The following is a 13,547-nucleotide window of genomic DNA, read 5'->3' as shown; positions in this document are numbered from 1 at the left end:
ACAAGCTTCCTACAGCCTCAGATGTCGCTCGAAAGATCCATATGATCGTGGCACGCGTATCCTCTCTCAGAATCCATTGATGTTCCGACATCTGGGTGACAGAACTACAACACTCACCACTAGTCAGTCTAGACAACTTCTATACGCCTCACGGCCTGCCAAACCCCCAAGTATGATCTGCTCAACCTCAATTGATGAAGAGGCTGTAGATGATCTGAAACTACTGGTGACCCGAAGACGTTGCCATCAAATTTGGCTTCCCTTTATGTGAACTGACATTCGACAGTTATGCAAGACACATACCAATTTTTCAGAACCATCAAACGCACGGCGCTGAGGGCGACATCACGCGGGGATCGATACCAACTTGGTGCTTAGAATGCTTTTATAGCACGAAACGATGACTGGACTCTCATGTACTTTCAAGAAGCTTCTGATACCCGGGTTCTGGAGTGCGACTAGAGGTGAATCAGAGTCGGCGAGCACTAACCAGCCAGGAATCACCTATGCTCTTCGCCGATTCGTGCAAGAGGTCCAGCCCATACCAGCCCTCGGTATCAATTTCCTAAGAGTATTGATGATGCCTAGATACCATTGTGGTCGATGAAGAGGCAACCTCCGCAGCTCTGCCACTCGGGCCTTAACGCATACTGACCCATGGCCAACGTCCAACCGCGACCGACGCCTCTAAGGCTTTACCATTGGAATCTCGACGGGGTAATGATGGTATGTTCAAGGGGACCACCGATTGACATAGGCTTCGAGTTTACGTTACACGTGTAACTGAACCATGATGGCAATCTAATACTCTGTGCAATTGCTGACGGTGCCTAGACATGACGACAACCGACGAAGATGCAACACTCGTTTGCAAAAACTGACTTGTCGACTGACATCCAAACGCTGTATCAGACGGTCTTCGATATTCCGTCCTGCCGGCCATGAAAGGCATCAAGAGTCAGTCAAAAGCATGACAATCAGGACTGGTCTTGAAATCTTGCAGCACCGGCGACGACTGCATTAGAGTACTCTGTGGGTGATTCTAGAAGTTATTATGATGCCTTGATATGATGTCGACTGATAGAAATGCAGCACCCGAAACACCAATCACCATCTTGACCATTGAAGTAGGCCGTTGTCCACAAGCTCACCCATCGATCAACATCGTGGACCGCCAATGAGGCACCAAGAGGTAGGCAGGAAATCGCCATCGGTTCCAATTGCGTGATCTCTTCTACGTACCCTGCAACTGCTTTGAAGAATGCTGATATTTCTAGACATTGTGACGACCAACATGAAGCAATCCCAAGGCACCAGAATCTCGGTTACTTTACCCTACAGCTGACCTCGAAAGGAAGATGAAGAATGCCGAATGATTTAAACCGGCCTCATGCTTGAATGCTAGTGCATAATCCCATGACCATGTCAGATACCTGTACCGGTAAGACACGAATTTGGGACGCTCCAACCTTCAAGTCCTTTGAATCAATTACTGATGTCCAACGCAAGATAATACGACGGAACTCTTTCCTCCGCTCACGATTGCTCGCGGTATTACAAGTCAAAGCCATCCGTGGCGATCGACATTCGCTTCCCAGAATGTCCCTTCAGCAACCAGTGAGTACAGTCCACAAATTTGCAAATCCTGTAGAGTGCTGATGCGCATGATAGGAGCGATCGTCAAGAACCGGTTCCTCGACCTCTAGCCGCCTCAGGTTCTGATTCCATTTAGAATGTTCGCAGATCAAGGCAATGCCCCTGACTGTCTCTCACCCATTTAGACGCCTGCGTAGGACAATGAAAGAAGTCGAGAAAATGCAAACGTTTGCTGCTTCGAGTTTGCAATCCTGACGATGCCGACAACTCCAAGTTACATGGGCTGCGACGACGGCAACAAGTCCATTACAGGATCATTCAGCATTGCTCAGATGAATGATTTACCCCATGCTGCTATCTTTCACCTCAGGATGTCATCTTTCGTCTTTGTGAGTTCCTCAACCCAAAAGCTGGAGGGTTCTGAGGTGACTAGACTTGACGCCTGATGGGAGGAGGTTCCCTTCACCCATCGCCTCCCCAAATCCCGACCTTGCGATTGAACCTCAACCGTTGAGCCAGACCACAAAAACCTGCTCTTTCTGCAGGAGATACGGATGGCAAGTCGGTGATATATGGTGGCTGGGATTGGCTACGAGTCTGTCTGTCTATGTAGCAGCAGCCAGCGACACTTTCCCACGTCGTTTAGTCGCCTTTGAACTCATCTCATGTTCCGCAACAGGGCCATCGATATCCTTGCTGGTCATTGAGCCCATTGTCCATCTGGCCCTCATTAATCTGCACCTTTACCATCTTTGTAAGTGAGAAGACGTTGAACCTGCGCCGCTGCTTATCTGTGTCGACATCAGCTAGCTTGCCCAAGCCAACCACTTCAGTTCAGCCCAACATATCACATCTGACCTCCTAGTCTGCACAGTTGAGGTTCGAACGTTGTTAATAATACTCAAGACGATCCAGATGAGGCGTCCATTCAACATCAGACTGTCAATTAACACGAACCCACAGTTTCCAACCACTTCCCCGTTCGTTCTTGATACTCGAATGCCAGTTGCAAAGTGTACAAGTCCAGTGGCAAGCGGATGGAGAAGACTGATGACTTGCACCGAAACAAGCCTGTCAACCGATCAAGCTAAAGACTCTGCCGATGGTTGGAGATAAGAACCTTGAACCCCCTCTGCTCTCCTGATGCTGGCGAGTCCTTGGTCACTCTGGTCTTTTCATCAGTCTCAACAGTCAAATCGGGCCGCATTTGAAGACACATGCAACTCAATTTCGAGGCTTTCCAGTCTGCGTGAACCCAACTTGATGATAGTGTCAGTTAAAGATGGCAGATCCCAATTCGAACAGCCTGCACAAACTCCTTTCGACGCGGCACTTGTCAACGAATGCACCGTCTCCAACTACAAGCGCAACGGCTCATACACCAGATACGGCTCCTGCATTCTTGTACACTCAGCAAGACTCCAATGCCATCGATTTTGACGACTTCGAGGCTGCCGACTGGCCAGATCAGGCAAAGTTATGTGGTCTTCTATCTTGGGAGCGCCTCGACTGTCTGTAAGGCACTGACCAATGGAAACATTTGGGACACTGACTGTTTGTACAGTTACGCTGGCGTCAATCATAGGTCAAGTTGAATAGCTTCGCGTCTAGATACCAAGCTCAGTCTTCCCACCTGCATGTTGGGTTAGCTCCTCCAACATTCATGGGATATCCCACCGAGTCCGCGCTGTCCGGGTCAAACTACGATGTCTTCGACACTCTATACTTCTGATTGCCGCTGCAAGTCACCCGGCATAACTGAAGAACGCTGATTGAGTGCCGAGATGCGATGTCAGAAGCCAAGGTCAACTGATCGACTGTGTCTCAAGCTGTCACCTCGGCGTTTCCGTCCGCGCTGATGGGATCGCATCAACTGTCTCGAGGCGTTGCCAGATGCCGACGACCGGTACGCGCTCGTTGCGGTTCTAGTACGACAGACATGACAAGTCGAGCCATGTCTCCAGGTATTGGGTTCACCATCATTCATGACGCAGTCGGATACAAACGTTATCGCGTAGGCTGCCTCATGCAACGTCAAAGGACACCCGACGGCTCACATTTGATGCATCGAACCAATATCAGTGAGCTCATCCACCATTCAGCGCTGGCCATGGTAGTGAGGATGTCCGGGCTCATCAATCATTCGCACACGGCTCCCATAGGCGACTTCACCTTACTAGCCGAAAGTACTGATTGGATATGTAGGGACATTGATACAGGAACGACACGGTCTTCGGACGACAAAGATTTGGACGGCAGCACTTTCCGCCCGCTCCAATTTCCGATATGATGCGCGTTAAGACACCACGTTGGCATGCATTGCTTTCAATTTGATGTTTCAAACAAACTTCAGCGAATCTCTGTGCATCGCGCTGATCTCAAGCGAGTTTATGCGACGACATTTACAAGACTTGTTCTTTGACTGGACCAAACGGAAAGGGATGATGCATTCTACGGCAACACACCGAAGCGACTGGCCTCAATCGACGAATAATTAAAGACGTCAGTATCCCGGCACTTACGACTACCTTGAGACAAGATGCACTCGATCGACATCAACTTGCATGATTCTCTCGTTGTGGCACTGATCTCAAATTAGACCAATATTTGTGGGCATTAAAACACCCTGACAGGGATTCGAGTCCCCCACTCAGGAGAGACTTGATTGTCACCACTTATTCGTATCAAGCACAAATCCGAATACAGTGGTTCAATCAACTGCCGTCTGCCACCAAGTGCCACCGTCATCGGCTGAACCGATTGTATCACCATCAAACTTCAAAAGTGGCAATAGAAACAATGGAAATTCCAACTTCAAGTCCGTTTTTGGTGCGGCTACATCAGTGGCAGCAACACAATGACAGCGCCACTGAGCACCCGCTGAACTCAAGTCTAGAATCCTTCTTATCCATTCCTTGGCAATGGAAGCTAATGCAGGGACCCCAGCAAATGCAGAGACCAGGTTCTGGACTTTAACTGAAGAACTCCTCACTTGCATTGAGGGGAACTTGCATTGGGATATTTCGCATCTGGTACGTAAATCTGAAGACTGTCTGCTGTGATATCGGATCTATTATACGCGGAGATTGGGATGAATTGCGATCAGTTACCGAATCCTTATACGCGGGTTTCTTGCTAGACACGGACACGATTCCGAGTGCGATAAGAATACACGGAAAACACAAGTGGATGCTGTGCCGTGATTGAAACAACGAACGCACACCATGAAATCGCTTCGATCGTGGCGATATACACATGTTGTGGAAAGCTTCTTATTCAGGGCGCTTCTATTAACACGCTTCTCATTGAGGACAGGAATTCTGTGGCTTTACTCCCGCGGTTTGAAGCCAAACCTTGTGCCTGTTCCTGGCTGACCTGGGAAGGTGATTCTGTCATGTGTAAAGTCATGCCAGATGTGGTCAGTGACCAAATCATCAGTTTGGAGCGTGACATGGACGATAGTTAGACACAAGATCACGGCATCTCGGCTGCCAAGAAGAAGAATCTGTCTTGGCTTTGCGGAGAGCTCATGGCACAGGTTGAATGAAGCTATTGGCGAGTCAGTGCCAAGAGCCGGCGATTAACCCATGTTGGTGGCGCCGGCGAGAATTAGCATTAGGACGGGTAAATCACTAGATAAACTTGAGCCATTTTCGAAGGGATGGAGGTGTTATTCGTGGGAATCGATCTAGGACATGCAGCCATGCCACATGGGATCTGATCTAGGCCATGGCCATGAAGCCAGTTGACCTGACCTTTTGAGTGCTTATTATCTGCGGGGGAACTCGGCTTCTGCCACGCACACAAGGTAGGCAGTGCATTTTGTGATGTCTTTTGTGGATGTTTTGTGAACAGCCGCGTGTTATGCAGACGGACAAAACCTTGATTGGTGATGCCATGTTTCGATTGAATGGTGATGGTCCTGGAGCAATCTAGAGCGTAGCAATGGCCTAGCCGGGGACCCCCGCAGGAGCCTAGCTCGTTTAGCTGGGAGCTCCCACCAGGCCCAAAGGCGGCAAGCCAGCTGTTAGCGCACCCGGTTCGGGCCCAAGCGTTGAAATGTGCAGGGGGCTTGGTTCATTTTGGATTAGTTAGGGGTTCCCTCTGTCATGTCGCTGTCTGCTGTGCTCCTGTTCTCCCCTTCTACGTCTTTTGTGGAAGTCAGTCGAGCGAGAGTTTGTTCGATCAGTGGCGTTGCATTGCGTTGCGTGTGTTGAGAAAGAACTCATATACAAGGTTCCTTCTCTTTGCCCCATCGTTTACTCTCCCTTGCTTCGACCGTCTTCTTCTATATCATCGCAATCTCGTCTCTTTGGGAGATCCTCTTTGATTCTCTTCTATTTTCTTGGCTTTATTACTTGACCCATCAACCAATTCTAGCGTCCCATCACCGAACGGACTTGATCGACATCCATGTTGTAAAGAACTGCCTTAACTCCTTACCGATTGAGGTTGTCTCTTGCATCTACATTCATTCGACATTCTACATTATCCAACTGCGCAGAGATCCAACCTCGGTTTCACTCAAGTATGTACCAGCCGTTGGTGTCACTGTCACACCAGCCATAGCCACGCGTCACTAACCGCGATAGCTTTTATTCATCCGATCCTTCAACTTGAATCAATCCAGCATTGACAACTCGACCTCATCATGCCTTCAAACTACGAAAAACTCTCCCGCCCAAGCGGCGAGACGAACCTCACAATCCCCGAGAAAGCTGCCACAAATGCGACCGTAACCGAAACCCCTCGCATCAGTACAACATCCACACCCCAAACAGACAAACTCAACCCCTTCGACACCGACATCGAAGCCATGGTCACAACACGAACATCAGATTCATGCATGCACAAGACATCGAGCACCCCCCTCGCCAGAAAGACCGACTGCCAAGTTTGGCCTGGAAAAGATCACTGGAAGCAACAGGCCAAGGCCGCAAAGGCAAAGAACCGCTGCACCTGCATGGCCAAGCTCAGCCAACGTAATCGGTGGATCGTCAAGGGGTTGATCATCTTTCTCGTCGTGGGCATTGCTGTCGGTGTTGGGTTTGGTGTCAGCAAGCCCCTCAACGCTCCCATATGGGGAGACAAGGACGACAAGTAAATTGCATTCGACTTTGCCCTGGATTGAGAGACAAGGACGATGGCAATCGACTTGCTCGCAGGGATTTGTTTCAGGAGTTTGTTATCGCTAGCGCGCTGATTTCCTTTCATGAACGGCGTTGTGGTGTCATTTGAGTTGGCATTTCTTAGGAGTGATGGATTACAGAACATGGGTTATTTATTGGGGGTAGAGCAAGACCAAACTAGAGTCTAGAATAAAGTCTCGACGGTGCATTACACTGAGGTTATCCACAATCCAGCATCTTCATTATCGTGCTCCATCCTCAGACCGAACTGTCCGGCAGTGGTAAGGCACACCAATCCCTGCACACCAGATCTTCAGGAACAGTAGATGCGGCCCGTTGGCCAGTGGGGAACGGAAAGATGCAGATTCGTGAGAAATCACTCTTGATTTGGAAATGGCTGCAAGGAGATAGCCAGTCGAGGCTGGAGATGCTGATGGAGGGGATCCACAGGTACCCGAAGCATCCGATGGGGAATGACCAAAAGATATAACCGCCGCCGCCGCCACGATTTTCGAGTGTCTGTCTACCTGAGGTAGTATGCATATTTGTTGGAGTCTCTCAACTCTTGTCTTTCTGCATCTCGTGGAGGATCTCGTTGTTGCCTCATTGCTCTACAGACTGATACCATCCCGGCCAGAACAATGAGTACGATAAGGGCAAAGCAGTTCAAGGTGTACATGTTGAAGGTTGTTTGTGTCTTTAGTTGAGGACGGGGAGGAGTATTAATAGCTACAAGTGTTTGTTATTCTCTGTTCAATTGAACAGTCTCTCTTTGCCATCACTGCTTGCCGTCACTGATTTGTACTCTGCATTGTAGTGTTGATGCTTGTTCACAATGTCAAAGGATGCTGTAACGAATATTCACTGTTCAAACACAGTTACCACAAAGAAGCGAATCATTCAGACACAATATGCATCATAAAAGCCTCTGATCACCTTCATCTCAACACCATCACACCACACATCAGATCACCACATTAAGACATCCTCACTCAAGATGACCAACTCTTACCTCCCAGCTTCCTTCACAGGAATCCTCTCCTGGCCCGTCCGCCGAGACGATGCCCCCGAGTCCAAGAGCGACCGGATCCTCACCATGGGAATCGTCGGCGGCATCATTCTTCTCTTTATCGTACCGCCTACCTGGTATTTCATCGCCAGAACCATTCGCCTTCGAAGGGCTAGGCTTAAGGGGAAGGATGTTGAGCAGGGCGTGCAGACTCAGAGACAGAACAGGACATAGTTCATCAACGGTTCATACCAGGAACTATGAACACTGAACGGCAGTCATAGAACAGCATATTCACAGCAATATATAACTACTCACATCTCCCATCACTTACCCTCATCACTCATCAACACACCATCACAATGACCAACTCACTCCCAGTTTCCCTCTCCCTCGTCCGCCGCAAGGACGGCGAACAATTTCCCGAGGACACAATCACCTTTATCATTCTTGGCATCTGCTTTGGCGGTGGTTTATGTATCATGCTCATCTGGGCCATTGTGCTATATTGTCGGAAGAGAAGGCTCCGTGATATCGAGGAGGGCCATGAACTGTCGACTGTCGAGGCTGCTCCTCGCTGATGGTGAGTAGTAAACGCACTGTTTAGCTTTGGGATGTAGATAAAAAATAGATTTGTTACCAAACCTTTCTCAATCGTGAAGTCGTAAAACTGTCTGCAAACTTTCGCGATGAATCATTGTTAAAGGCTCATATAAACTCAAAGAGCCAGATCCAAATGTACCTGAAGACATGTTCCCGCCGTGGTGGTGTCATAGGAGAATATCCAAGGAACGGAACAGTATCAGCAGGCCACAGTCTACCGAAACTTCAGATGCCATGGACAGAATTAATGCCTCTGTCTGCCGTTCCAAAGTACATCCTCCAGCATCGCCAGGCCATCAGGTCACATCACAGAACACTCCTTTGTTCCTTGGTCAAGCAAGTCAATAAAGCTACTCACATACAGACTTTTAACATAAGCCATTTCCCCAAAGTTTGAGGTTTATGATTGATACTCTAATATATGGATCGCACTGAATCACAGCCCGCATAAAATGAGCCCGATGCATCATGGAACCATCACCAGACATGTACACGATACTCCTACCACTCCTCAGTATCATCTCCTTCAACCTCGCCCTCTGCATCATCATGTGCTACTTCATCCACCGCAGACGTGTTTCCGACGAAGAAGCAATCAAGCTCATAGATATCAAGCCAGATCTCGAGCGAGGCATGCTCGTCGAAATCATCTCCATCTACCGTGATGGCATCGAAATATACACAAGAGACAAAGCACCCGCCAGTCAACGTCTGTACTACCATCCTTCACTCAAAGACCCCGAGCAGGCTCACATGTACCTCCACGACATCCCAATATCCCCCAAACGATCAATAGACGATCTACGAAGAGAACTAGCCGCAGGAATACGTTGGCTATCTCACACCTAAACAATACTCAACGTACATGGTCACATTCACAAATCCCACTACCTCAGACATCATTCATCTCCATCTAGCATACACCAATACGATTAACAGTCGATTGTATCCTCAAATACTTCAATAGCCCGCCGTGACCACCGACCGGTAAAGCTGGCCACATTAATGCGGTCCTGCGCCAATACCCATGTTTATCTATCCCAGAGGTAAATCCTGACCCCTTCCGTAATTTGCCCTAGTAATCTCAAGTTTGAAGAAAAGGAGACGATCCAGTTGTGTTGTATGCAATGACAAAGGAAATGGTTGCTCGCGACTCCCGTCGCTTGTCGTTATGTTGTCAGTTTCAACATTTACTCGTTATTCGCTCGACTACACCGACTGGTACAAAAGGAGCGGCTCGCCCACGTTTTCGATTTCGGGGATCGTGCATTTCAGGTCGAACGCTTTGGATAGCACAATTTTGAAGATCTATCCAGTCAGCAGAGTACTCTAAAGCCAGGGGATCACTACCTTTTGCACGTTGATGCTGTGACTCGTACTCGAGAAAATTAATGCTGCTCTCATGGCCTTCGCAAACCGTCTCGCCTGTTGCTGTCAGTAAGGTTGGGGTTCCCTCCGGGGGCTCCTAGCGGAGGGCTCCTCCTCGCTGCGCTCGTACCTGATTTGAGATTTCTTCTTGGTCTTGGGGAGGAAAGTTGACAAAGTGGTCGTACTTGGTGCCGACGAGAATTGGAATGGCCGTCTTGTTAAACCCGCGCCCCTGGCGATACCACTCTTTGATGCTATTCAATGTACTCTTGCGGGTGAGATCAAACATGAAGAGAATGGCGACTGCGTCGTTGCACACAAGAGGCAGCATGTTGACAAACTCGCGTTGACCACCGAGATCCCAGATCGAAAAGGTGATTTCCGTATTGCGGATGGAGATTGTCTTTTCCATGAAATTGACTCCCAGCGTTTGGATATAATCCTCATCCCAGCTCCCTTCGACGTACTTGACCATCAGCGAGGTCTTGCCGATCTGCGCATCGCCAACCATTCCGACCTTGATGACAACATGGTTTCGACCGTTGGACGATGGCTCACCGGAACTCTGTCGATAGTCGTTGTAGGCTTGGTGTGCGGGGTTGGACAAGCCACTAGCTGGGCGGGAAATTGGCGGTGCGGTTTGGACGGGGGGAGTATATCTGGTCGAAGGGTCTTCTTGTCGTGGACTTTGAGCTAGCCCTTGATCGAGGGATGTGCTTTGCTGATGATGGAAGCCATTCGGGTGGGGAGATTCTTCGATACCTCCGAGAGTCTCGTCTTGGCCTGGGGGTGGCAGTGGGACTTCATGGGGAGGTGAACTCATGATGTGTTCCATGCTTGCAGGTTCGGCCGGAGCCGAGGGATTCGTGTAGTCGTCCAGCGTGAACGTGTGACGGTATCGAGGTCAACGGAGTCGAAACGGTGAGTGAAACAATCGAGTCGGATGTTGCGAGCAAACGAATCAATCGGTAGAGAACGTGGTCGGAGAGAGTGACAGAAGAGATCAGCTTGTCAGAGCATCAAGCCAGACAAGTGATGATATCGTGATGCGCGGGGAGGTCAAGACAAGACAGCTGAGGTGGCGGAGTCGAAAAGCCACCAGAATGAAACCGTGAGACACGCCGTTTAGCAATGAGACCTCGGCGGTGGATATCAATCGCGTTGACACTTGTTTTTCTTCCAAACTGAAACCGGGCGATGCGTCTTGTTGGAGCAGAGAGTTTGCGCTGACGTTTGGAGAGGATGATGATGGTGGGAGCCTCTTGTTTAGGCCAGAAGCGGGACGGAATTTCAAGGCACCGGTGGTACAAGGCTAAAGTGGAGGGACATTCACCAGCACAACAGGGGATGTAGTATTTGAGATGAAATGTTCTGAAAATAGTTCATTTGTCTTAATTTCTAGATAGACTTTGCTAGGCCCTGCTTATGCGTGAAATGTTGTGATGATGATGGTGGTGTTTTAGCGTAGTGCAGCGCGTCAACGCCAACGCGTTTGAGGAGGTAATTGGTTGAGGTTTGGTGTATGGCTAGCTGAGATTGCGCAATAACTGCGTTTGAATTGACTCCAGCTGAATAGAATCGTCAATATTTGTAATGATCGCTACTTTGTAAATAGCAACTGTTATTGTAGGCATGTATATGGTAGCATTTAGTATGCAGGACAGCTGGCACTAAACACCAAATAAACAATGTTCCAAGTTCAACCCCACGTTGATATCTCCGATTGGGCTAATGTTTCCATGTCTTGCTTACCGGCCAAGTCTTCCTTGATTCAATCACATTCCAAGGCAGAAGAATTGGTGTTGAATTGCTGTAGACTGTCGCTGCAGACTTCATGATGCTGACTAAGTCGGCTTCGCTCCGATCCACTCGGCCCATCTCCGCATGATGCCGACAAAGCTTGACTCTGATATCACCATCCGCATCATCACAATGGCCTCAATTCCTCGGTCCCTACGCGCTGCAGCCCCTCTGGCTAGGGGCATTGTGCCCCGCGCAGCCATCCGCACGCCAATCCGAGCATTCTCCTCCACCAAACTGAGTACGTGCCCTGGATCGCTACAATGACGACACTAACGAGAAAGGCCTTGCTCGAAGATACACCAAAGACCACGAATGGATTGATCTGTCCGCCGACAAGAAGCACGGCTTCGTTGGAATTTCTGAGTACGCTGCCGAACAGCTCGGAGATGTAGTCTACGTCGAGCTCCCCGAGACCGGAACATGGGTCGAGCAAGGCGACGCTGTCGGAGCCGTCGAGTCTGTCAAGTCTGCCAGCGACATCAACGCTCCTGTCCGTCTACGAGTCCTACAGGTCAACGACAACCTCGAGGAGAAGCCCTCGACCATCAACAAGGTCCCCGAGGACGACAGCGCTGGTGGCGGCTGGATCGCAAAGGTCGAGGTGGATGAGGAGGGTGCGAAGCAATTTGAGAAACTATTGGATGCCGAGGCCTACAAGACTTTTGCTGGAGCTGAATAGAATACATGGGTATTGTCCGACGCTACTTGACCGTCTCCGGGACTTGTCGGAGCCTAGTGATCTCATCAAGAATACTACCGCCTCCCCGTTCAACCAGAGCATTCGCAAGCTTCCTCCCAAACTTGTCTGCCTCTTCGTGTGTCTTGACAGCTTCTGTTATGTCAGAGTCGACGCCGTGGTCACCCCGAAGGTTGACCACTGTAGCCTTCATATGTAACTTGTCGTCAACCCATTTGGTCTCAACGCCAATGGGAACACTGCAGCCGCCTTCAAGTGCCCGCATGAGTGCTCGCTCGGCCTCACACGCGAGAGCAGTCTGTTCGTTCTCGATCGTCTTGAGCAACCGGATCACCTCCTCGTCATCCGCTCGGCACTCAACTCCCAGCGCTCCTTGACCGACAGCATGAAGAATGCCGCCATTGTCAGACTCTAGAAACTGTGTAATGTGGTCTCCGAGGTCCATCCGCTGGAGACCTGCCGCGGCGAGGATGATGCCGGTCAGGTCGGGGTCCTCCTCGAGCTTGCGTAGACGGGTCTGGATGTTTCCTCGGTGATCCTTGAACTTGAGCGTCGGGTAACGTCGAATCAACTGAGCAATTCGCCGAACGCTGCTGGTGCCGATGATGCTCCCGTCCGGCAGATCGGCCAGAGTCTTCCAGCCGTGCTTGTCCTGCAATTCCTTCTTGATCACGAGTGTATCTCTCGGGTCCTCGCGGGACGTGACACATCCGAGAACGCAACCCTCGGGGAGAACCGTCGGCATGTCTTTGAGCGAATGAACAACAATGTCGAGCTCCTTGTTGACGAGCCTCTCCTCGAGCTGAGACGTCCAGAGGCCCTTTCCGCCGAAATTGTAGAGCGCTGTGTTTTGGTCGCGGTCGCCAGTCGTTGTCATGCTGTGGATGTTGAATTCATGATCGGGAAAGTTCTTCTTGAGCGCATCGACGACGATCTGGGTCTGGGCGAGTGCAAGAGGCGACTTTCGCGTGCCGACGTTTACGACGCGGTTTCTCTGGGATTCGGCCATGATTGTTGATTGACGAGTGTAGGATGACGGCTCGTACCATGGAGGGGCAGGCTGTTTTCCTCCAAATATGGTGGGGCAGTACAGTGCGGGGTATAACACTGGAGCGTGGATAACTTCATGATGTAAATGTGGGTGTTGATCGTGATCTCGACCCGAATATGACGAGTTACAACCGTCAGTAACATGAATAACCTTAATAACATGCAGGACATGGGACATGAGCAGCGGGAAGTGTCGTCTTGAGTAACGTTTTTATGTACGTGCAACAGATATTCGCGAGACGAGGCAGGTAGAGAAACAGAAGAATAGATGGACGAGGAGACAATGAAGAAT

The 13,547-nt window shown here is 49.8% G+C and overlaps 7 protein-coding genes across 7 annotated transcripts; 5 read left to right on the top strand and 2 right to left on the bottom strand.

Annotated features, from left to right (window-relative positions):
- Nucleotides 1-1,422: 1,422 nt before the first annotated feature.
- On the top strand, nucleotides 1,423-1,706 carry FMAN_09967 (uncharacterized protein; the record flags this gene model as incomplete). The annotated part of the gene is made up of 3 exons (XM_041820587.1): nucleotides 1,423-1,441; nucleotides 1,510-1,617; nucleotides 1,672-1,706. The coding sequence occupies 3 exons, from the start codon at nucleotides 1,423-1,425 to the stop codon at nucleotides 1,704-1,706; spliced, it is 162 nt and encodes a 53-aa protein (XP_041686453.1).
- Nucleotides 1,707-2,878: 1,172 nt separating this feature from the next.
- Nucleotides 2,879-3,191, top strand: FMAN_09966 (uncharacterized protein; the record flags this gene model as incomplete). Its single annotated transcript, XM_041820586.1, has 2 exons — nucleotides 2,879-3,111; nucleotides 3,161-3,191. The coding sequence occupies 2 exons, from the start codon at nucleotides 2,879-2,881 to the stop codon at nucleotides 3,189-3,191; spliced, it is 264 nt and encodes an 87-aa protein (XP_041686452.1).
- Nucleotides 3,192-6,247: 3,056 nt separating this feature from the next.
- FMAN_09965 (uncharacterized protein) lies at nucleotides 6,248-6,700 on the top strand (the record flags this gene model as incomplete). The annotated part of the gene is made up of 1 exon (XM_041820585.1): nucleotides 6,248-6,700. The coding sequence occupies one exon, from the start codon at nucleotides 6,248-6,250 to the stop codon at nucleotides 6,698-6,700; it is 453 nt and encodes a 150-aa protein (XP_041686451.1).
- A 1,022-nt stretch (nucleotides 6,701-7,722) lies between these two features.
- FMAN_09964 (uncharacterized protein) lies at nucleotides 7,723-8,315 on the top strand (the record flags this gene model as incomplete). The annotated part of the gene is made up of 2 exons (XM_041820584.1): nucleotides 7,723-7,967; nucleotides 8,024-8,315. The coding sequence occupies 2 exons, from the start codon at nucleotides 7,723-7,725 to the stop codon at nucleotides 8,313-8,315; spliced, it is 537 nt and encodes a 178-aa protein (XP_041686450.1).
- Nucleotides 8,316-9,546: 1,231 nt separating this feature from the next.
- FMAN_09963 (putative TEM1-GTP-binding protein of the RAS superfamily) lies at nucleotides 9,547-10,540 on the bottom strand (the record flags this gene model as incomplete). Its single annotated transcript, XM_041820583.1, has 3 exons — nucleotides 9,547-9,645; nucleotides 9,688-9,762; nucleotides 9,836-10,540. The coding sequence occupies 3 exons, from the start codon at nucleotides 10,538-10,540 to the stop codon at nucleotides 9,547-9,549; spliced, it is 879 nt and encodes a 292-aa protein (XP_041686449.1).
- Nucleotides 10,541-11,637: 1,097 nt separating this feature from the next.
- Nucleotides 11,638-12,187, top strand: FMAN_09962 (putative GCV3-glycine decarboxylase, subunit H; the record flags this gene model as incomplete). Its single annotated transcript, XM_041820582.1, has 2 exons — nucleotides 11,638-11,746; nucleotides 11,790-12,187. 2 exons carry the CDS (start codon nucleotides 11,638-11,640, stop codon nucleotides 12,185-12,187), a joined length of 507 nt encoding a protein of 168 aa, XP_041686448.1.
- A 22-nt stretch (nucleotides 12,188-12,209) lies between these two features.
- Nucleotides 12,210-13,214, bottom strand: FMAN_09961 (putative HEM3-porphobilinogen deaminase; the record flags this gene model as incomplete). The annotated part of the gene is made up of 1 exon (XM_041820581.1): nucleotides 12,210-13,214. One exon carries the CDS (start codon nucleotides 13,212-13,214, stop codon nucleotides 12,210-12,212), a length of 1,005 nt encoding a protein of 334 aa, XP_041686447.1.
- Nucleotides 13,215-13,547: the final 333 nt, after the last annotated feature.

Source organism: Fusarium mangiferae (assembly GCF_900044065.1).
Source record: "Fusarium mangiferae strain MRC7560 genome assembly, contig: FMAN_scaffold011, whole genome shotgun sequence".
NCBI classification, from domain to species: domain Eukaryota; kingdom Fungi; phylum Ascomycota; class Sordariomycetes; order Hypocreales; family Nectriaceae; genus Fusarium; species Fusarium mangiferae.
This window is presented reverse-complemented; position numbering and strand designations above follow the sequence as displayed.